The sequence below is a fragment of the Gigantopelta aegis genome, chromosome 9 (genome assembly GCF_016097555.1).
Source record: "Gigantopelta aegis isolate Gae_Host chromosome 9, Gae_host_genome, whole genome shotgun sequence".
In the NCBI taxonomy this organism is placed as follows: domain Eukaryota; kingdom Metazoa; phylum Mollusca; class Gastropoda; order Neomphalida; family Peltospiridae; genus Gigantopelta; species Gigantopelta aegis.
The window spans coordinates 33,879,417-33,902,439 of NC_054707.1; the positions used below are offsets into that span (position 1 = coordinate 33,879,417).

The 23,023-nt window shown below is 38.4% G+C and overlaps 1 protein-coding gene across 6 annotated transcripts in view; it reads right to left on the reverse strand.

Moving 5' to 3' along the window:
- LOC121382081 (5'-AMP-activated protein kinase subunit gamma-1-like) overlaps window positions 1–23,023 on the reverse strand; it is a 374,706-nt gene that overhangs the window by 249,451 nt on the left and 102,232 nt on the right. For 2 of the 6 annotated variants that reach the window (XM_041511560.1, XM_041511559.1), the window contains exon 1: window positions 14,475–15,325. The exons of 2 other annotated variants lie outside the window; for them this stretch is intronic. In XM_041511560.1, coding sequence (XP_041367494.1) covers window positions 14,475–14,654 — 180 coding nt within the window. In that variant the 5' untranslated portion in view covers window positions 14,655–15,325. Of the gene's footprint in view, window positions 1–14,474; window positions 15,326–23,023 lie in introns of those variants that run through there. 2 more of the 6 variants (XM_041511565.1, XM_041511562.1) reach the window with 2 other exon arrangements.

Consider the following 23,023-nt stretch of genomic DNA (forward strand, 5'->3'; position numbering starts at 1 on the left):
GTTGCCCAGACAATCCTGGTGATTGAAAATAATGTCAATCTGAAAACTGTTTCCAACTCACACAGAGCTTACTGAAAAAGGTAGATATCAGGGCTAGCTGTGCAACTGATAATATGCAAACTCTCTTAGACATTTAAAACAACAACCCAACTTATTAAGAGCAATACAAAAAATACTAGTAAATGTTTTGTTTAACAACACCACTAGAGCACATTGATTAATTAATCATCGGCTATTGGATGTAAAACATTTGGTAATTCTGACTTGTAGTCATCAGAGGAAACCTGCTACATTTTTTCATTAGCAGCAAGGGATCTTGTATATGCACTTTCCCACAGACAGGAAAGCACATACCATGGCCTTTGGCCGGTTATGATGCACTGGTTGAAATGAGAAAATACCAAGTCAGTAGAATGGATCCACCGCGGTGGTTTGATCCTGCAATGCAACCACCTCAGACTGAGCTAAATGCTGCCCCATTTATCCCAATAAATGCATTTGGAAATCTGGTATCTGGAGTTGACAGAAATTTAATAGTATTCTTTATTTCTTTTAATGGCCACTTTTCATGTGCACCACTTTTAGAACGTATAGTCTTACAGAATAGCAGAAAGGGTTCTGTTATATGTACTTTTTCATAGACAGGGCAGCACATACCAAGACCACTGATCTACAGGTTAGACTCTGGTTAGAACATTAAAACAAATGCTGACTGGTCCATCAAAGCTGATCAATCTCATTACCCAACACACTTCACTAAGCTAGATTGTGCAATAGCAGGACTTGAATTTGGAAAGTTAGAGGACAAAGACATTTGGCCTTAGATGGATGAATCTTGTTTTGATGGAATTATGACCAGAAGGCAGGGCAATATGGTAAATTTAACTAGTGTTCAACAGCACCTATTCAAAATAAAGAAGTGTGAAATAAACAACTTTCATGAGTTGTATGATGACCAGTTACAAATTTTCAAAGCATTGGAGTACATCACTAGGGCATATTGCAGTAATTTACCACATGGCTACCGATAAATTTGAGACCTGCAATATCGCCAATGTATTTTTCATGTCGCTGTGTTTCAATTTAATCATAAGCCAGGGGTGGGATCTAGCTCAATCGATAGAGTATTTATCTGTGGTGCTTGGCTCCAAGGATTGAATCCCCTGGTGAACCCATTCTCTGTGAAAAGTTCATATAAAAGATCCCTTGCTGCTAAAGGACAAATGTAGTGGGTTTCCTCTTCAGACCATTTGTCAGAATTATCAAATGCTTGATTTCCAAAAGCCAATGATTAATGTGCTCTAGTGGCTTCGTTGAACAAAATTTAACTAATCTTAAGTAAGAATACAGCCATCACAAGCAGTAAGTTGGCCAACTGAGCCTGCTCTAGTGGTTTTGTTGAACAAAATTTAACTAATCTTAAGTAAGAATACAGCCATCACAAGCAGTAAGTTGGCCAACTGAGCCTGCTCTAGTGGTTTTGTTAAACAAAATTTAACTAATTTAAGCCGGGAATTAGCAAGAATACAGCTATCACAAGCATTAAGTTGGCGAACTGAGCATGCTCTAGTGGTTTTGTTAAACAAAACTTAACTGATCTTAAGCCAGGAATTAGTAAGAATACAGCCATCACAAGCATTAAGTTGGCAAACTGAGCATGCTCTAGTAGTTTTGTTAAACAAAATTTAACTAATTTAAGCCGGGAATTAGCAAGAATACAGCTATCACATGCATTAAGTTGGCCAACTGAGCCTGCTCTAGTGGTTTCATTAAACAAAACTGAACGAATCTTAAGCTGGGAATTAGCAAGAATACAGCCATCACAAGCATTACCGTATATCTTCGCCTGTAAGTCGATCTCGGCTATAAGTCGAGTCCCTAATTTCAAGCCCTGAAAACTTATTTTTTTAATTGACCAGTTTATAAGTCGACCCATGAAAAACAACTTATAAATATTGAAATATTTCTTATTTTCAGCACATGAGAACAATAATGTACAATATTTGAACAAAAGAAAATTATTTTACAAACTTCGGTTTTCACGTTTTGTACATCGCAATATAATCATACTATTCCAACCAAACTACATTATTACATAACGTCAAAACAAAATATTCCCTTAGTAGAGAGTGAAAGCTGTTCGACTGTTACTGTATGGCACTGTACAGATGGTTTTGTGCACAGACAACAACTTTATTTATAAACACTGACAACAGATCACTACGATAAAACTGAAAGTATCACGTTTTTCCGCCATATTAATACATGTAAGGAGGATAACTCTGAAAAGTACTGTTTTTTGTACCAAATGATGTGTGTCCCTATTGCTCTAGTGAACTGCAGAGATCAGTCTATTTTAAGGGAAAGCTCAGTAATATTCATGAAGTTAAAACACCAAAAAAAATAGGTTAAAAAAAATAAATGTGTCAAATTAACATATTTGAGTATAAATACAGGGCATACTTCAACAATAAAACAGTAATATTTTTTGGTGAAATTTTTTTACCATCTTATAAGTCAACCCCCCAAGTTATAAAATAATTTTTGGGTGAAAAAAATTTGACTTATAGGCGAAGATATACGGTAAGTTGGCAAACTGAGCCTGGTGAGTTACTGTAATAGTCTAAGGCTGGCATAGTGTGCACATAGTGTGCACACTGTGTGATCTCTAATCTCCAGCCACATTGTACAACCACAAGACTACCGTATATCTTCGCCTATAAGTCGAATTTTTTTCACCCAAAAATTATTTTATAACTTGGGGGGTCGACTTATAAGAGGGTAAAAAAAATTCAAAAAAAAATATTACTGTTTTGTGGATTATTTTACAAATTGTTGAAGTATGCCATGTATTTGCTCAAATAGTTAACTGCAGATTTTTTATAACCTATTTTTTTTGGCATTAGAACGGTTTTGGTTATGCGAAAAGGCGTACGGCCAAGACAACTCAGTAAATTATTCATGTAAAAATGTAAACAATAAAAACTACCTGTTGCCTGAGTTTATTTAAAAATCTGGTCACTGGCATTAATGTGTCAAAATTGATTAACATATTTGAGTAAAAATACAGGGCATACTTCAGACAATAGGGAAAATCATTTGTACAAAAAAATAATCCCCCAAATACAGTAATATTTTTGTTGTGTGTTCATAAATAAAGTTTTGTTGTGCACATCTGTACAGTACTTATAAGTCAACAGCCCCCAAGTCTATAAAATAAATTTTTGGGTGCTAAAAAAATTGAGTTTATAGGCAAAGTATACGGTATTGCGTTGTACAAACTGAAAACCGCCTGGTGAGTTACCGTCAAAATAGTCTAAGGCTAAGAAATATTTTCATATTTATAAGTAGTTTTTCATGTGTCACATAGTGTCAATAAAACACTGTCAGGGTGATCTCTAATCTACAGCCACATTGTACAACGAAGATATACGGTACAGTGCTAAAGTAAGAATCGTTTTGAAAATGTCATAAATTATTCAGGCTTTTCTCCAATGACATCAATCAAATATTACAAATTAAACTGATGTATCTCATGACATACTGACATGAATATAGGCAATCTATTTTTTGCCAGTCGGTCTTTGAGTTACCGATCAATCGACAAAGGCAAAGTCATGCAGTGTTGGGTAATTTAATACCACATGTTGGTTATCTGCCAACATTTTAGTTTTAAAATAACTCACGAACAGATCATACTGACAGTTTTATTTTAAAACTTTGAGAAATCACTGAATACAACCAAGCTATACACATTAACTGAACAAAGTAAGCTAAAATGCTTACAACAGTTTTTGTTTTATTGTAAAATTATGAACACATGCATACCGGTACATTTTATTATTAAGGGGAGTGGTTAGAGAGAGAAAGATATAGCTCTGTGGTAGACAGTGAACATTTTGTTCAGTGTCGCGTCGCGATTTGCTACACAAGTTTCAGAGATCACTACACAATTTTAAAACATTAAACAGTAATTGCTAATCATTTTTTATTTCACTAGAAATATCGCTAGTCAAGATTTTGAAAAACAAAATGTTCCCTGGTAGAGTATTTGGTTCAAGTGCAAACGATCTATAGTGGTAGACCCATCTATTTTATTCCCATCCAAACTAATCAAGAGCGTAAGAAGTAGGGGGTGGGGACAAGGGGCATGTGCCCCCCACTTTTCAGATATTTTGCTTTATATTTGCTTTAAAATAGTGTAAAACAGGTCAGACAGAAAAAGGCCATAAAAATGAAATAAAATGCATCAAAAACTTATGTTTATTTTGACCACCTACATACATCTTCAGATCAAAATAAACTGTTAACCATGGAGTTAAAAACATGAATGGCCTAAAGTGAATTTAGTTGGTAATTAATGCACCTCGATCTTTGAACAACGGGTATAAAATAACAAATATGACACTTGTGATGAAGTACTTTTTAACCCGCCTCGCTTGTGATGAAGTACTTTTTGACCTCTCTTTGAGTGGGTGCTAAATTAATAGTATCAGTGCAATTAATCAAAGTGAATGTCAGTGAAGATGTACGAGATGTCTCAAGAATGAGGCAATGGTTAACTTGGAACATTACGGAATCTTCTGTAATATGGTGTAACCACAATTCTGAGAGCAATATCTCTTCCAGCCAGTGGTTTTCCATTACACTACATACTTGTACTTTTTTCGAATGAAGGGGCAGGACGTAGCCCAGTGGACGTAGCCCAGTGGTAAAGCGCATGCCTGATGTGTGGTCAGTCTAGGATCGATCCCAGTCAGTGGGCCCATTGGTCTATTTCTAGTTCCAGCCAGTGCACCACAACTGGTATATCAAAAGCCATGATATGTACTATCCTGTCTGTGGGATGGTGCATATAAAAGATCCCTTGCTACTAATGGGAAAATGTAGTGGGTTTCCTCTCTATGACTGTGTCAAAATGACCATATATGTTTGACATCCAATAGCCCATGATTAATAAATCAATATGCTCTAGTGGTGTCGTTAAACAAAACAAACTTTACAAAAGAAAGGAGTATATTCGTTCAATGACACTTCAGCACAGTAAACTATGGCCATTTTATGTCTAACACAGGATTATTCTGACAATTGGTCAAGAAAGTTAAGAGAGGAAACCTGTTGACAATACAGCAATAAATCTTTTATATGCACTGTACCATATGTAGAACAGTCAAATAATGCCACGTTTTTTGATGTACCAGGCATGGAGAGCACTGGTGGAAACAGAAAATAAATCTTGAATCCTAGCATCAAGGGCAATCAGGCATGCAACTCATCACAAGTGCTCAATATCCCACCCCAACAACACAGTTATGGACACTGCATAAAGTCTCCCCTGGGTTGTCATGCCATGAGCTGAATAGTTCAGGCCCTTTTAAGGGCCCCTATGTCAGCACCAAATAGGTCCAATTAACAAGCTACTCTCGGCCTACTAAATTCCAAACCTATACGTGGCTCCGTACCTTTCCATTCAGATCGACCGTTCAAAATTGGGCCTAAATTCCTGCATCAAAAATGTGCACCCATTCTCTTTGGCTTAATCCTATGGGACATTCCAAATTCTGTAGCACCATACCACTCTCTGCCTGTTACCAGCTATGGTCGGACTGCTGGTGCTCTCTTGCACCCGCCAGTGCAGGTGGTCCTCCAACCCACCGCAACTTTCCTGTCCTGGACGGAGGAGCCAGCCGAGGCCGGCACCTGCACCCAGGACAGGCGTGTGCTGCAACAGCTTGCTCTGAATGTGCACGTTAAACATTCTATCCATAAATCCCTGTACCTACCAGCCTTATGTCCGATGACTTAGCCATGACACCACCATGGTCGGTATTGGAATATCAAAGACTGGGGTTAAAATACATAAAAATTGGATTGGATTGGAAATAATTTAATGTGCACGTTGGTGTAGCACGCTCCTGTCATGAACATAAGTTCTGGCATGGGTCAGTTGCTTCATCCAAGACAAGACACGGGTGTAGGAAGGTGCCAAAAACTGGGGGGGGGGGGGGGGGGGGGGGGAGAGGGGAAGGGGCCTCACTTTTATATTTACACGTTTACACTATTATAAAGCAAATATAAAGCTTAAAAGTGGGGGGCACTCGCATACTCCAAACCATCAAGCACAAGGGCGCACAGACAGCCCGATCTGAAGACCAGAAGAGCATATGACATAAAACGACACTTGCTACTAATTTTATAGGTAGGATATCTTGTCATGGCAGCATGTTTCTTCTTTTTATTATCTAAAAGCACATGTCATGGTTATAAAATATGAGACGTGTAACAGCCAATGATTAAACAACATGATAGGATCCATTCCTTTTCAGAATAGACGAAAGACTTTACTTATCACTTAAATCTTGCACATTCAAGTAATAACCCAACATTCTAATCAGTCTGCTCAAACATGCACTGACATTTCATTCAGTTTATGAGGTCAAAATTGTAGCCCATGTTTGTCCTTATCCACCCACTCCAAAATGTCTTTATTGGGCCAGTGCATGCTATATATACTGCCACATTTACTATTATTGACTTTGTATTCCAGGCTGGAAGAATAAGTCTGTGTTAGCAACTTTAGAAATTCAACTTGCAATAATCTTGGCAATATAGATACATAAAACTTTGACAAAGTCACATGATGACTGATTTTTTCATTTCTCCATCTCGATTCCTTCCTATATAACTTCTATCCACACGTAAACAGACACGATTTCTCACATTATTATTATTGATTTTGTTCACTTCATGCTTAGGTATGCTACATGATTGCACGCGCCACTTTGATGTTGGTCAGAAATAGACAGTATTGGAGAATAAAGGCAACTGGATACATGTATCAGATTCTGATCCGACTGATATTTATAAACCTGATAAATATGCTAGCTTCCATGCAGCAAGGATGTCTCTTAATTGCCTTCAGTCCCAAGACATGACTTCCAGTGATTACACAGTTATTATGTTTACAGATGGTCCAATTGTGAAACACAATGTATATTGTACTTCGTCATTATGTGTGGGATGAAGTATACAATAATAGCTCCACAGAGCAGCTTCTGCAGGAGAAGTGATCTATGGGTCACTGAACTTACTGAGAAAGCTAGACCAACAGGAATGGAGGAAAGAGTGGGTGGGTGAATGGATAGTAATCTGGCTAGAACAGATAAATTAATAAATTGTATGATTAATAAATACGGACAGACAAGCTTGTGGTACCAGTGAGATTGTTCTCTTAGTTTCTTGACCAAGTGTTATCCTTACAGTTGTGTATAAAAGATCCCTTGCTACATCAGAAAAAAATGTAGTGGGTTTCCTCTGATGACTACGTGTCAAGAATTCCCATATGTTTGACATCCAATAGCTGATGATTGATTAATCAATGTGCTCTAGTGGCATTGTTAAAGAAAACAAACTTACACTTTTTCTTACATTTAAACAGTCATTCCTTTTCTTCGATGAATTAGTTATATCATTAGAACCATGTTTTAATGGGACTGTCCTGAGTTTGTAGCCACTGTAAGATGTTTCCAACTAACGGAGCCTTTTTAGCAAATAAATTTACATATTAAAAACATGTTCCTGATTAGAAAGAAAGAAATGTTTTATTTAACAATGCATTCAACACATTTTATTTACGGTTATATGGCGTCAGACATATGGTTAAGGACCACACAGATTTTGAGAGGAAACCTGCTGTCACCACTACATGGGCTACTCTTTCCGATTAGCAGCAAGGGATCTTTTATTTGCACTTCCCATAGGCAGGATAGCACAAACCATGGCCTTTGTTGAACCAGTTATGGATCACTGGTCGGTGCAAGTGGTTTACACCTACCCATTGAGCCTTGCGGAGCACTCACTCAGTGTTTGGAGTCGGTATCTGGATTAAAAATCCCATGCCTTGACTGGGATCTGAACCCAGTACCTACCAGCCTGTTGACCGATGGCCTAACCACGACGCCACTGAGACCGGTGTTCCTGATTAGAATACCAGTGTCTGTATATCTAATGTGTTTGCATTCGTGCGTTAATGTCTGTAACAGTCATGTTTCATTTTACTTCATAATAGATATTTTTTTCATAGATATGAAATTATTGGAAAGTAAATTCTGGTTTGGGCTACTACAAGTATTATGAAGACCACAAATGCCTTGTTTATACAGACAGTGATATTCAAAACAGGAAAATATCTTTAATATGTAATTTTAGTCATCAAAAAGAATCAGTTAGTCGTAAACATGTTACAATGGTAGTAAAGTCAGGATATAGTCCTTTCAGACTTCACACCTTTAATATGAAAAGAAAGAAATGTTTTATTTAACGACGCACTTAACACATTTACGGTTATATGGCGTCAGACATATGGTTAAGGACCACACAGCCTGTAGACCGATGGCCTAACCATGACGCCACCGAGGCCGGTCTAATATGAAAAGCTGCAAGGACATTACATTCATCTTGTTTGTGTTAAATTGAATAGGTCAGACTACTTGTTGCCAACTGAAATGACCTTGGCAGTTCTGTAGTTTAGCTCTCAGTTGACAAGAACTAGGTTCCCATCCCAGGACATGCTTAGCCCAGATTGAGTTTAACGGGTAAGGCTACTACCCTGACTTTTCTCATACTAAGAACTAGGTTCAATCCCCATTAGAGGGCCCACTGGGTTGGTGCACACCAACTGGTGTATTAAAGGTTGTGGTATGTGTTATCCTGTCTGTAGGATGGAGCATATAAAAGATCCCCTGCTACCAGTGGAAAAATGTAGGTTTCCTCTCTAAGACTATATGTCAAAATTACCAAATGTCTATTCAATAGCCGATGGTTAATAAATCTATGTGCTCTAGTGGTGTCATTAAACAAAATAAACTTTAACTCACTAAGAACTGTCAACTATTCTTAATTTCTGTTGTGGACATAACAGTTCAAAGAAGTGTACCAAAGACAGCATTGTTGAAAGTTAACTGAATTCAACCATGACAATCAAATTAAAATAAATGAATGATGAAAACAAGCAATTCTTGGAAGCGGTATTTAATTTGTTTCTCATTCTATAGATTTAGCCCCAAAAGCCTATTAAAAAGCTGTTCAGACTATCTTTATCTTTTTTCTTCTTCTGATATTACAATTGTTAATGCAGCTAGAGTCAAATCTGACACGTCAAGAAGACATGTCTTCTACATGTAAGTGCATGTACCACAGTTAATGGCATTTTATCTCTGTTTTTTTTTTAACCTAGAAATGTTATATAGATAATAGATTGTGTTTATTAGGAGTGGAATGTTTATATACGTAGATCTAATAATGTACATGTGTTTTTATTTATGATGTATAAATAAACGCTAGTTCCAGTTGGCTTCTCGGTCAGGCTACAAGGCATTTTCTAGCATTGTTTTATATTGAGAGAGAGAAAGAGAGGGTATTTAAAATATATTTAGCATCTAACACACTCTGTGATTGCTACAGAGTTATCATGTTTATGTTTTTGTTGAACACATTTTAACAAACATGGATAGGGTGCCATCATGCAATGGTGCTGGTGTTTTTAAATCATATACTGACAATGAGAGTATGACTTTTAATATGTAAAGGGTGGAGATCAAACAAACTCTACTGAATTTAATGGGAGTTTAATGTATACAAATGATTCAATATTAATGGACGGTTCAACTTTTTATTTTACAATATAGATATAGTTTATAAAAGAATGTAAAAAGAATATGGCTACAAAAAGAAACTTCTGTATAACCTAAAATAATTTAACAATGTATTAGCTGGTTATATGGTAAAGTTAAAATCATCATCTCACATCTGCTATTTGTTGATCGACTGCACATGAATAATTTAACTCACTGAAGGTCACTAGCCCAATAAAACATTGAGTCCTCTATTTTGGTACTACATGCACCTTCAATTAATGATTATACAAGTCACTGGTGTAGGAAGGTGCCAAAAAGTGGAGGGGTGGGGGCACACTTTTATATTTACTCACTTTTACACTATTATAAAGCAAATATAAAGCAAACTATCTGAAAAGTGGGGGGCACATGCCCCCCTGCCTCCACCAGTGCAAATGTGTTCTAAATAGAGGATTAGTGACACCCATACAAATCATCTAGGCCATTTGACACTCTTATAACGTTCCTGTATTTTACATGCAATGCATGAATAAACTTTGGTAACTTGAAGCAGAGAGTTATTAATAATTCCAAGGTTTATGGTTATATCACTTTTTTAAACTGTTGTCCAACTCCAGTGGCAGTACATTTTTAATACATATTTCTAATATAGTGGAATACATGCGTACATTCAGGGCTTTAGATCTCAATCGTTTGGGCACAATGGAGACTTTTCTTTTCTGGGTGCAGGAAGGTTGTTTTAGTTCAGTACTGTCATGAACAGCTGCTGTAATGTTGTCAATATTCAGAAATGCATTTCAAGTTATTTTAATCCAGTTAAATTTAAAATATTTTGAGGTCAGCATGTTTGACTTAATTTGGGCATGATTATTGTGGGCCTATGTATTTTGGGCACAACATTTATTGCCTCGATTTTAATGCAATCTAAAGCCCTGACATTTATTAACTCATAGAACAATGAAAAATAAAAGTATTGTGTATGTACATGCATAAATGGAAATAAATGACATTTAAAGGGACATTCCCGAGTTTGCTGCATTGTAAGATGTTTCTGACTAGTAAAATATTTCTACGATTAAACATACATATTAAATATATTTTCTTGTTTAGAATATCAGTGTCTGTATATTCAATGTGTTTCTGGTCATCTCAATATTTGTAAGAAGCCCAAACTGAATTTCGTCTTCAAATAATTTCGTACGTACGAAAAAATAATTTTTAGGAAATAAAATGAAATTTAACCAAGTACAAATATTAAAACGATCAGAAACACGTTTAATATACAGCCACTAATATTTTATGCAGAAAAATATATTTGATATGTAATTAAAATCGTTAAAATGTCTCTATTAGGCGACAACATCTTAAAAATTGCAGCAAAGTCAGGAATGTCCCTTTAATCTATTTTGCAGATTTACAAAGATGGCAAAACATAATTAAACATGTTTGGCTTACTTATAATATATATACATATATTTTTTTTTACAACAAATGTTTTTAAGTGAACACCTGTGTATATATGATTACTAGTACTGTTATGAAGTTGCAGTGTTCATGATAGCCAAGTCAGATAAGTTTTGTTCCGCTAGCTCAGCTGAATAGTAATTTTTCTCTTATTACCATGCACAGGAAACAATAGCTTTGTCACCTACAGGTACTTTGAATCAAAGTTTGAGATTTAGAGCGCCTATATCTGTTGAGATCTAAAATGTTACTAGTCTGTATTGGAATATGGCCCAGTCCTGCACATAGCTTGAGATCGAAGTTTACAAGACACCTTAATTTACACATGTATTATTCAAGTCTGCCAATATATCAACCGGTATATTATCAATCAGCTGACTTATAATTGACTAACATTTTATGTAATAGATCATGGATTTGGTCTTTACAAAATTTAGGCTGTTAATAAAAGTTAAGTTTGTTTCGTTTAATGACACCACTAGAACACATTGATTTATTAATCATCGGCTATTAATTGGATGTCAAATATTTGGTAATTTTGACATATAGTCTTAAGAGAGGAAACCCACTATATTTTTCCATTAGTATATAGGGATCTTTTATATGCTCCAACCCAGACAGGATAGCACATACCACAGCCTTTGATATAGGCCTACCAGGTTGGACTATACCAATTCAAATCCCATAGGCGACCATGTTAACGTTTGTGTTTAAAAACACTATATGCAATATATCAACCAAACTGTGACCCATAAATATCAGTACTACAACCCCTACCTCAAAGTATTAACTGCAGAAAATGGTACCTTTCATGGCTCATTTTCGGTATAACCAGATGTTTCTGCAACACCCCTAGTTTCGCACAAAATTTTAGTACTTTTTTTTACAGGTACCCCATACATGTTCCAAGCACAAGGCTACTTGACACGGTGGTACTACATCAAATAAAATTGCATACATTTTTAGCCCAGATGAAACTAATTTTTTTTACAACCAACACACTCACATTTATAACCAATCACAGGACTTGTGGTGTTAACTTCTCTATCAAAAGTTCGGTACACCTCGAACTTTGACCCAGCCGGAAATTAATTGGTATAGTGCAACCTATACTGATAACATACATGTTTCAAAAGGTGGTGAATCATGTGTTTTTATGACAACCAGGATCTGGTGTCTTCTGACATAAACTGACGACCTCACTGAAACTGTTGTTTCTACAGTGCAACCTAATTTAATGTACACCTCACAAAACACATGTATTTTGTACAGTTTTGTACAAATGCAATATGTCATATTTGAAAAAATAATAAAAAAAAAAAAAATACTCCTGAAGATATTTATTGTCAGATGTGTGTGTGTGCTCAGCTATATATGTAGAGACAGCATGGCTATTCAGAGTACCTCAACTCCTTAAACTTATTCCATTGAAACACATGTACTTGACTGACCCCTAGATTATGAAGACCTCAATAGGCACATCATAGAAATATCAGTATTAAAAAAATACAATGTCTGAGGAAGGAAAAACCAACATGACTGCATCTGTATGAAGTAATGACTTAATGTCCTGCACATCACTGTTGGAAGAAAATCCTGTATGCTGAGTGTGGGCATCTTCAAGTTACCATGTGCGGGAATTTCGAATCCATCAGCTATGCAGATTTCCAAATTGGACCATCAAAACCATTGGCAGCCACCAATATTCCTGACTATATTTTATGTATACCCTACTGTAGTTGGAGGTTTTAAAAATTTGTGGTATCTGGAATTATCATGCAGCTTTCGCATATTTATTTTTGATTCATTACTAAAAAAACCTGTTTTTAAGTGACATAATTACCCGAACATCTATTTTATTGCATTATTTTCTAATCCAGATCAATACAATATGTATATTGGATGTATTCTTACAATCTGTAATCCAGCATATCATTTAGCTATTAACATTGGATAATACAGCATTAACAATAAAATAAATCATCAAATTACACCAAGGTAGATAATCAAATCTGGAAAAATTGGTTCCAAATCTAGTATACACTTAAAATACACTTCATGGGAGCAAACTAAGTGATTATTTTTAAAAAAGATTTGATCTGGAGACCTAAAGATATGTTTAACAAGCTTATTGTTATGTATAAATGAGAACAGAAGGCACAATAGTGACCAAAATTTTAATTATGGCTTTGGTAAAAAATTTCTTCAAAGTAAAAAAATGTTTCCCCTAAAACTACAAATTTGTCTAAAATATGACTTAGCACCCTATAAATATGCCAAAATGACAATAAAAATCAAGGTCTTTAAAAAGTTAAGCTATCAGAAGTACACACATGAAACATTAACTATGTTTATAGAAGTTAAAGACATTATCCCAATATTGGCACATGTTATTTTTAATATAAAAATAAATTGCTATTAAAATCTAAGTTCAGACTGCCTAGATATATTAACATATTTAAGAGCAGTTGTATATGGCAAGTCAAACACCATGTAAATAAGAACATTCAAATCTGTATAGTATGAATTATAGGCCAAAACCAACTTTTCCTCAGTGCTAATTTTTGTTCAAACTCCATTCAGAGCTATGTACAGTAATTATTGTCAAGGTCAAGGTCATTGTGAACTTGCATGGCCGAGTGACAGCTAATTAATCAAATAGTGTAGTTTAATTTAATTAAATCACAAAAATCATAATCTTTTTTATTATGCACTGAATATGTGCTATAGGTTGGACTATACCAATTCAAATCCCATAGGCGACCATGTTAACGTTTGTGTTTAAAAACACTATATGCAATATATCAACCAAACTGTGACCCATAAATATCAGTACTACAACCCCTACCTCAAAGTATTAACTGCAGAAAATGGTACCTTTCATGGCTCATTTTCGGTATAACCAGATGTTTCTGCAACACCCGTAGTTTTGCACAAAATTTTAGTACTTTTTTTTACAGGTACCCCCTACATGTTCCAAGCACAAGGCTACTTGACACGGTGGTACTACATCAAATAAAATTGCATACATTTTTAGCCCAGATGAAACTATTTTTTTTTACAACCAACACACTCACATTTATAACCAATCACAGGACTTGTGGTGTTAACTTCTCTATCAAAAGTTTGGTACACCTCGAACTTCGACCCAGCCGGAAATTAATTGGTATAGTGCAACCACCAGTCGTGGTGCACTGGCTGGAACGAGAAATAGCAAAATGGGACCACCAGTGGGGATCAATCTCAAACCGACCGTGCATCAAGCGATCGCATTACCACTGGGCTACATAAGGCTGCTAATACTGCATGATAAATGGTGTATACACAATAACAAATGGAATTTTAATTTGAAAACAAACTGGAGTCTTCACCTACCAACGTTCTAGTTGCTGGGACGGACAACCGTCTCTGACGAAATCTTTTCATCAGAGCCTGTTCCTGCTTGAAGTCAATCGGGCGATCGTCGTCAGGAATATCGTAGAGCTGTCCCGGTGCCGCGTATGATGAACGCCGCCGGGTATTGTCATACCCACCAACTTTCAAATTCTGACTCATTGTTGCCGCTTGCAAATCAACACTTTTGAGAGTATTACAGCGGGAGTCTTCAGTTAAACACAACTTAAAAAACTATACACATACAAAATGATGCCCTCCTAAAGTAATGCTACTTAAGAGCTCCAAGTTATACTATATTCCTGCCAATTTTCCGTATATCCAGAACACATGAGAATGGCAAACATAAAAAACAACAGGATGAGCATCGTTCTGAAGCACGCAAGTTGCTTTGTGCCATTAAGTTTCGTAAATCCTCAGCGTAAGATATGAGCAGCCAATGACGGAACAGTCGAGGATCCAGTTTTGTCACAGACGTTTTAGCACTAATGACAGGTGCATTAATTCACACAAAATCCACGCAAATCAATTAAGTCTGCATTAAACCATGAAGCCGATTGAAACATCTGAGGTTATGGAAAAGTCAGTCCATCAGAGATAGCCTCGGAGAGAGGATTAAGCCACAGGCATGGAATCCTTGTGTGTCAGGCAATGGGGAACCTCAGTAAAGTAATCTGTCACCAGGTGCTGGAAATCTACACTCGACCTGACCCACTCGTGTATGTCAGACCTATCTGGCAGATGCGTAACATGACAGTCTAATGGATTGATAAAAACAGCTGTCCAATAAATTGCAGGTAAACACACAGGGAGCTGCTGTAGTGACAACTCTATGCAGTGCCTGAAGGAATGCACAACAGTGGCAAAGTCAGGTGTACATTGATTATCTAGCCGAAGAAAACAAAGACACATGCAGATATATAGACTAGGTGTGTATATATATACATATATATATACATCTACAGCATTCGATTCTCACTGGCTTACTCCACGGTGTTTTGTTGTTGTTGTTGTTGGTGGTGGGTGTTTTTTTATGGCAGCCGTGTTCTGTCAATTGAAAAAATAAATTAACACACCTGCTGATTGACAACCCTGTCAGCTGTACAAAGTAGATCCATGTTCGTGAAGGACAATAAAACTTTGATTAACATACACTTGCCTTCACCAACAGAAATTATGACCACTATTTATTTCCTTTGATGGTGTGTGCATACACGTACATAAATGTTATCTCCAAGCGCTGTGCTGAGGAACGCACAAGCTAGAAAGTTAATTGCACTCAGAAGCACACGCTGTTGTCCAAATCAATTTTTAAATCAATAACATAGTTTAATTAACGCTGCGGTGTCTTTTTATTCAGATACTAGCCCACCGAGTGTTAACCAATGATCAGTCAGCTGATAGAGTTATGACATGCACACATACATATATATATTGCAAGTAGGTGCATAATAAACCACTGTAGCTATACACCCTATAGCTTCTGTGCAAAGAAGAAGAAGATATATGCAGCTTTAAAATAACCTTGTAGATGTCATGTACTGTGTTCACGTACTCACAGAACAGCAACCTGTTGAAATATATATATACACGTTATTCTGCACTTTGTTAACTTTTTACCATTAAACTCGGGACTGTATAAAGTAACATGCCATCAAAGTCGGATTATCTTACTGAGAAATTTCTCAATATCTTGTCAGTAATTTCTTCTGTACTATGATAAATCCCCACTTTACTAGTTCTCATCTCAATGAAAATATAACAACATATCAAGGAATTTTGCGGTACACTTGCTTTCCAACTGTGTAAGATTTCCACAACACAGACACACTTTGTACATTCCTCTAGTTACAATACGATCTGCCAGAGAGTGCCAAGAAATCTATTTTCCAGTCTGTCGATCGATCTCTAAACAAAAACTATCCTATGTATAGGCTACGTGTTTCTACAAAGGGGGTTGGCAGCTTTCTCAAAGGTCATTCTATGAATAACTGTAACATACTGTTATTAATGATAAACAATAAAATCATACTTTTCGAAACAAGATGGTAAAACATTTGTGCAACAAGAGTCAAAACTCATTTTTCAAAGAAAGAAAAATCACCAACAGTACATAGACAAATTTAGTTTGTGTTAAGCATTTCTTTGGAAAATGTTCAACAAAATGAAAAAGAAAATGAACAATAATGATTTTTTTTTGTTTACTTGAATTATATTATTTAAAATAGTAAAAAAACATTACTTTTGAAACAAGTTTTTAGTATTTAAAATAATAAATTATAATTTTGAAATGCTTTACTACTCAATTTTACTAATAAAATAAAATATTTGAACAGAAAGATATTTATTATTAAGTGAATGGCATCACATTGATTATCCGGTCAGCATGAGAAGTAATATATTGCACCAGTTCTCTTTGGGTATTTTCCACAATTAGTTTCTTTATACATTAGTCTTACAACGCAGTAGGTACATGTACTTAAATATTCACGTCAGTGCTCCAACATAACAAAAATACACACAACTACAAATAGGCACAGACTAGTGCAATCAACAGAAAGTAAATAGAGCTCCAGAAATATCCAATGAGAAATAAATTCCTCCAATCCACAGAACACTTCTTGCATCCAAAGCAATGTACCGAAGTAAAGAACAAGTTGATATTGGTATACCAGTAGTTCCAGCCAGGGCACAGCCAAAGGATATATATAGCAAAGTAGATCTTTAAAAAAAGCTAACCACTTAACGAAAGATCAAAGAATCCGTGACCTGTACCATATACATGCGCTTAACAGTTTGTTAACGCAACATGTATTAGCAATCCACTGAAGTGAACTATTTTTTATTTGTACGTCATTATATTCACACTTGGCATATCTGTATTACAAATAATATCTACAGCTTAGTCAGCTCTAGGAGCCACATGAAAAGGTAGGTATAAATAAAAACAACAATATTAACAGTTAACCAGGAAGAAAGATCTGTAGACCAAAAGAAACACGTGTTTGTGAGTGGCGATTTCATACAGTTCAAAAGGTCTATTGTTACAAAATTAGTCCGTAATTCAAGCTGTGCTACACAGAGTTAGTTTACATGGAGATTTCAAAGGCCAGGTAGGCTACACAATGTCCACACTGCTAATTGTGGTTCATTGCCACTCCACTAAACAGAACAATGAGAATACAACACATATATCAAAAACATATTCCAAATCATATCTATCTTTCTTATAGCCATGTTCAGAAACAATAGGGTATACTGTGCACCAAAACACAGTTGATTATATTGCTGATCCTCAGTTGATATATGACACATCTGAATTCAATAATAACCTGCTGATCTGGGAGATTACAGGCCTGCTGTATCCTTGGATTACATTTCTGGACCCTGTTCCACGAAGCAATCTTAGTGCTAAGATCAACTTAGGTATGTATGTACTTAAAGTGATCTTAACGCTAAGATCGCTTCGTGGAATGAGATACTGGACCCAATTTCACAAAACATTGTAAGCCTAGTTTTGTACGTAAACGTCAATCTACGACTAAACCACAATACTATTATAGTACAACAAATATAGTTAGAAGTACACATATTTCATTTTCTTCTGACTTTAAATTGTTCAATTTCCCGTAATAATGTAATTTTCTTTGTAAAATAGATGCCAAATGCTTGTAAATGTATGCCCGGTGTAACTGCTAGTCGCAAACGTAAACTTACGATGTTTAGTGAAATTGGCCCCTGTAGTTCTAACATTTAATGGAACATAATTTGTAAGGCCCTACTACTATGAAAGGAAATGTTTTGTTTAATGATGCACTTAACTCATTTTCTTTACGATTATATGGCGTCGGACATATGGTTAAAAACCACACAGATATGGAGAGAAAACCCGCTGTCGCCACTTCATGGGCTACTCGTTTCGATCAGCAGCAAGGGATCTTTTATATGCACCATTCCACAGACAGGATAGCACATACCACGGCCTTTGATATACCAGTAGTGGTGCACTGGCTGGAACAAGAAATAGCCCAATGGGCCCACTGACGGGGATCGATCCCAGACCGACCGTGCAGCAAGCGAGCATTGTACCACTGAGCTACATCCCGCCCCTCCCCACTACTATGATGACAGATCTCTTTGATCCTAACAGGACTGGACATTGGAATGACTAATGTTTTTAATCCATCCATCATACACCACACCACTGTCCTAACTGCAGATTATTTTTCAAGAATCTATATAACTGTGAACAATTCAATTTGAACTTTTTGTATGCATTCACGACAGGGATTCGAACCCACTACTGTCTGAAGTTCAACATAGTAAACAAGTACTATGCTTTAGCCCACACATCTGCATCATCGAATAAACTTAGAAAATTTGTTTCTAATTTTCATTATTATTCATACTTACCTAGTACTAGCACAACGTCAATGCTATACGACCCTGAGTTATAACCTCCACTGCAGAATTATCTCCCCTTGCCGGATGTATAACCTACACCCGCGCATGGGTAGACCGTATATCCTCGTTATCGATTCAAAGTCCGGAATGACTGAATCAAAAAAGACCTCCCTCGGGGAGGGTGGGAGGTAACAGTTGTTGTGTTAGTACTAAGTAAGTATGAATAATAATGAAAATTAGAATTTTTTTTTCTAATAGTCTTATTCAACTTACCGTACTAGCACAACAACAATGCTATAACAGACGTGATAAAACACTGTTAAAGCACGAGAATTTAACATTAAAGGGAGGAGGTAAGAAAACAAGGAGGACTTCAACCAGTAGTGTTCGTCTCAAGTAATGATACAGTGAAAAAGCAACCCACATCATACGAGGTATAAAATGTCAAAGTGACTTTTAAATTGAAGAACTACAACCCCAGTTAAAAGTAAACCAAGTTAACAAGGTGAGGAAACCCGCACACCAAGTAATGGTAAAAGACACTCGACTGCCCCAGATAATCAACCATCCACACCCCCCCCCACTCTCCAAACAGGAGGTGGAGAACTATCTCCTAGAAAGACTGCTGCTAGCGACCGGATGAAGTAAGGGTCACCCTCTACTCGTGGCCCTGCGCACTGAAACGACTTGCTGCCCTGCAATGACTGATTGAATCCGCCGAGTTCCGTCCGGACCAACAGCCATATCATGGAAATAAAACCGGTCAAACGCGTGTCGACCTTTCCAAAACCCTGCACTCATGACCTTGAAAATGTCCAAAGAATCATGGAAATTAAGGGAAGCAGAAATCGCCCTAATCTCATGAGGTTGAATGGAGAAATTCCGCAGAACATGATCACCCACATATGCCAGTTTGATGGTTGCAGCAATCCATCTCGACAAAGCATTCTTCGTAATGTCTCCTGGTTGGCGTGTGAAAGAGATAAACAGTCTCTTAGTGTTTTGCTAGAGATTTCTAGTACACTCCAGATAGAATTTCAAAGCCCGCACCGGACAAAGAAGTCTATCAGAATTATCCGCAGAAAGTGTACGAGATAAACACTGAATGATGGCCGGAGGAAACTCTTCCCCTGGCACCTGGTTCTTTGCCACGAAAACAGGATCAGTACATAACATAACTGACCCGTCCGTATTGTAATCCACCAAATCATGCAAAAAAGCATGAATCTCACTAATACGACGGCAAGCCGCTAGTGAGACCAGAAACAAAGTTTTCCACGTCAAATGACGAAGACTGGCGAATTTCAAAGGCTCGTAGGGCTTACCTTTGAATGCATGCAGAACCAGAAAAACATTCCATTTAGGCAACAAAATTCGACGATGTCGAATAACAGTCCTGAAATGGAGACAAGCGCGACGCACTGCTTCCATCTCCAACAGGTTGATGTGATGACTCCTATCTGAAGGAGTCCACACCCCTGACAGATGTTGATCCAAAAGGTGTGCACCGAACCCCTCGATGGAAGCATCGGTAAACAGGACCAACTCTGGAGAAAATGGGTGTAAAGGAATGGCCTGGGACATACACTTATCCACTAGACACTCTTGGATCGGAAGAATGAACCAAGGCCCCAATGGTATCACCAAATCCCAGCTGAGACCATCCCACACTCGGGACAAATGCCATTGAAGCGGTCTCTTGAACCGTCTGAACCGCACATTCAGCGCCGCCAGCGATTCGAGATGGCCTATCAACACATGGAGCGTGAGCACTGACGCATTTTGCTCCACCAGAAGACGTTGTGCCAATGTCGTGAAATTGTGAAGTCGCAAATCTGTCGGAAGAACGGACACCTCCACAAGGTTGAAACCCCGAGATAAGTGAAAACCTGTGTTGGCACTAATTCTGACTTGAACCAATTGGGAATAAACCCCAATCGGAGAATCATGTCGATCACGAACTCCACGCCCACGAGACATGCCGTCTATGACACCGCCGGAATTAACCAATCATCTAGGTAGTTGTGCATCCGTATACCCAACAGATGTACACGCCTTTACTACCCGAGTAAAGACGTGAGGGCTTGTGGCCAATCCGAACAGCAGAACTTGAAACTCGTAAGCTCTGCCATCGTAGAGGAACCGCAAGTACTTCCAAAAATCCCGATGGATTGGAGGTAAGCGTCCTTCAAATCGATGGACGCCGCCCATTCCCCCACCTAAAGCAAAGCGTGAACAGACTGAACGGTCTCCATCTTCATAGATGGAATAACGACGTAAGAATTCAGCGGCTTCAGGTTTAGAATTGGTCGCCACTCGCCATTTTCCTTCTGGGCGAAGAACAGATGGGACTAAAATCCCGGAGTGCCCAAATCTACCTCCTGGATGGCTTTCTTGTCGAGAAACTCGACAACCATCTTCTCCACCAGTACTCATTTGTCGACAGACGGTACTGCAGGTAACCGGGTGGAGGACGTCAGTGGAGGGGATGATGAAAACGGAATTCTGTATCCGTTGCAGACAACCGACAAAACCCATGGGTCCAGATCTGGCAGTTCACACCAACTTTGAACAAAATGGCGCAATCTGCCCCCAATAGGAAGATCTGCTAACAGAACCTCTGTAAGCAGATGTCGAATGTCTACGCACCCCATCCCGGCTGCTTCCCCCGCTTCCCACCCCTGGGCGCCTTGCCCCAAGCGGAACCATGAAAACGTGCCGGCTTCCCCTGAAAACGTCCCTGTTTCGATGAACCACGGGCATTACCTGACTGCACACCCGAATCAGACACCATAGGGATCTGATAACTGTCAAGAAAAGTCGATTTCTTAACAAGTGGAGGCTTAAAAGTAGACGCCGCCTGGCGCTTACGAGCAGTTCGGGACTGAGCAGCTGGGATGAATTTTGCCGCTTCTTGGTCCATGACCAAGTTAAAATTGGTCCCAAAAAGTAAGGTTTCCCTTACTGAGCGAATACGAAAGTAGGTTTTAACCACACCCATCGCTCTCAATCCCGCCAAGTAGTGATCCCGATGCAGAAGTAGACTGCTGGGAAAAACACACCCAGCAAGCTAAGCGACGTGATGAGAGGCTTTAGAAGCCGCCAACAAACAACCCTTAGCCATCAGCGGAAGACCTGTGAATGCTTTATCTAACCCAAATAGGAACATACCTAAATGGTTATTGACTTGAAAAAGAAGTTTAGATAACCTCTCCAAAGTCTCTAAATCCGTGAGTGGCACATTGACATTAGGAGATGGGTGGCAGTCTGCCTTCACCCTAGTGGAAACGACCGCTGGATGTGAAAGGAAGGAAGCTCCCAATGTCTTATACGAAGACGTGGACAAAACGCAGTCGAGGGATAACGCCTGGAACCTCTACCCTGATCTGACAGGTCCGGATTGACCATCGGTGTAGACACAGGCGCACCCAAGAAAGCTGCAGTTTCCCTGATCCCTGCTGAAGCAGACAACGGGACTGGTGGTGTCGGTTGAACCGGCCCGTCAGGAAATTTGTACACGTACGAATCCTGCGCCGAATTCTGAACCCAACGTACCATGTGTGGATTAGCCAACCCAGTTGACGTAGCCACATGCGAACGATCTAAAAGTTGATGGCGCTGTACAGGCGCCCCAACAACAGAAGGGACGCCTACTGGCGTCGCACCCGAAACAATGCCACCCGGTTCCGTGACCGAGACAACGTTGTGAGACTTCGCGATTTCGCCAAGTGGCTCGATCACCGAAAGACACGTTGGCCAAAACGGCGCCCTCGGACGCCACGACCAACCCTGCACCAGAAATCTGGTGAAACAAACGGCGCCGCGAAACGGACTTCATTCTAGAGCTATCGACTCCTCCACAGAAGGACCGATAACCCTGCCCCCATCAGCAAGATGGGGAGTCGGAACTGAGAGACACAGTCGTTCTTACCACGACTGCACTCCCTCCGACTGACACCCCCGTTACAACTGTAACAGGCGCCGCTTCCACCGACGGAGGCAAAAGCAAATCCCCAGGTGGAACGGAGCCCAACCTGGAAGAAACCTTCCCTGCTTCAGCCGAAGCCGAAGCAGGGAGCAACAGTGCCCCTTCCGCGCCAAGTGGTGCTTCAGGTTTACCATGAAGA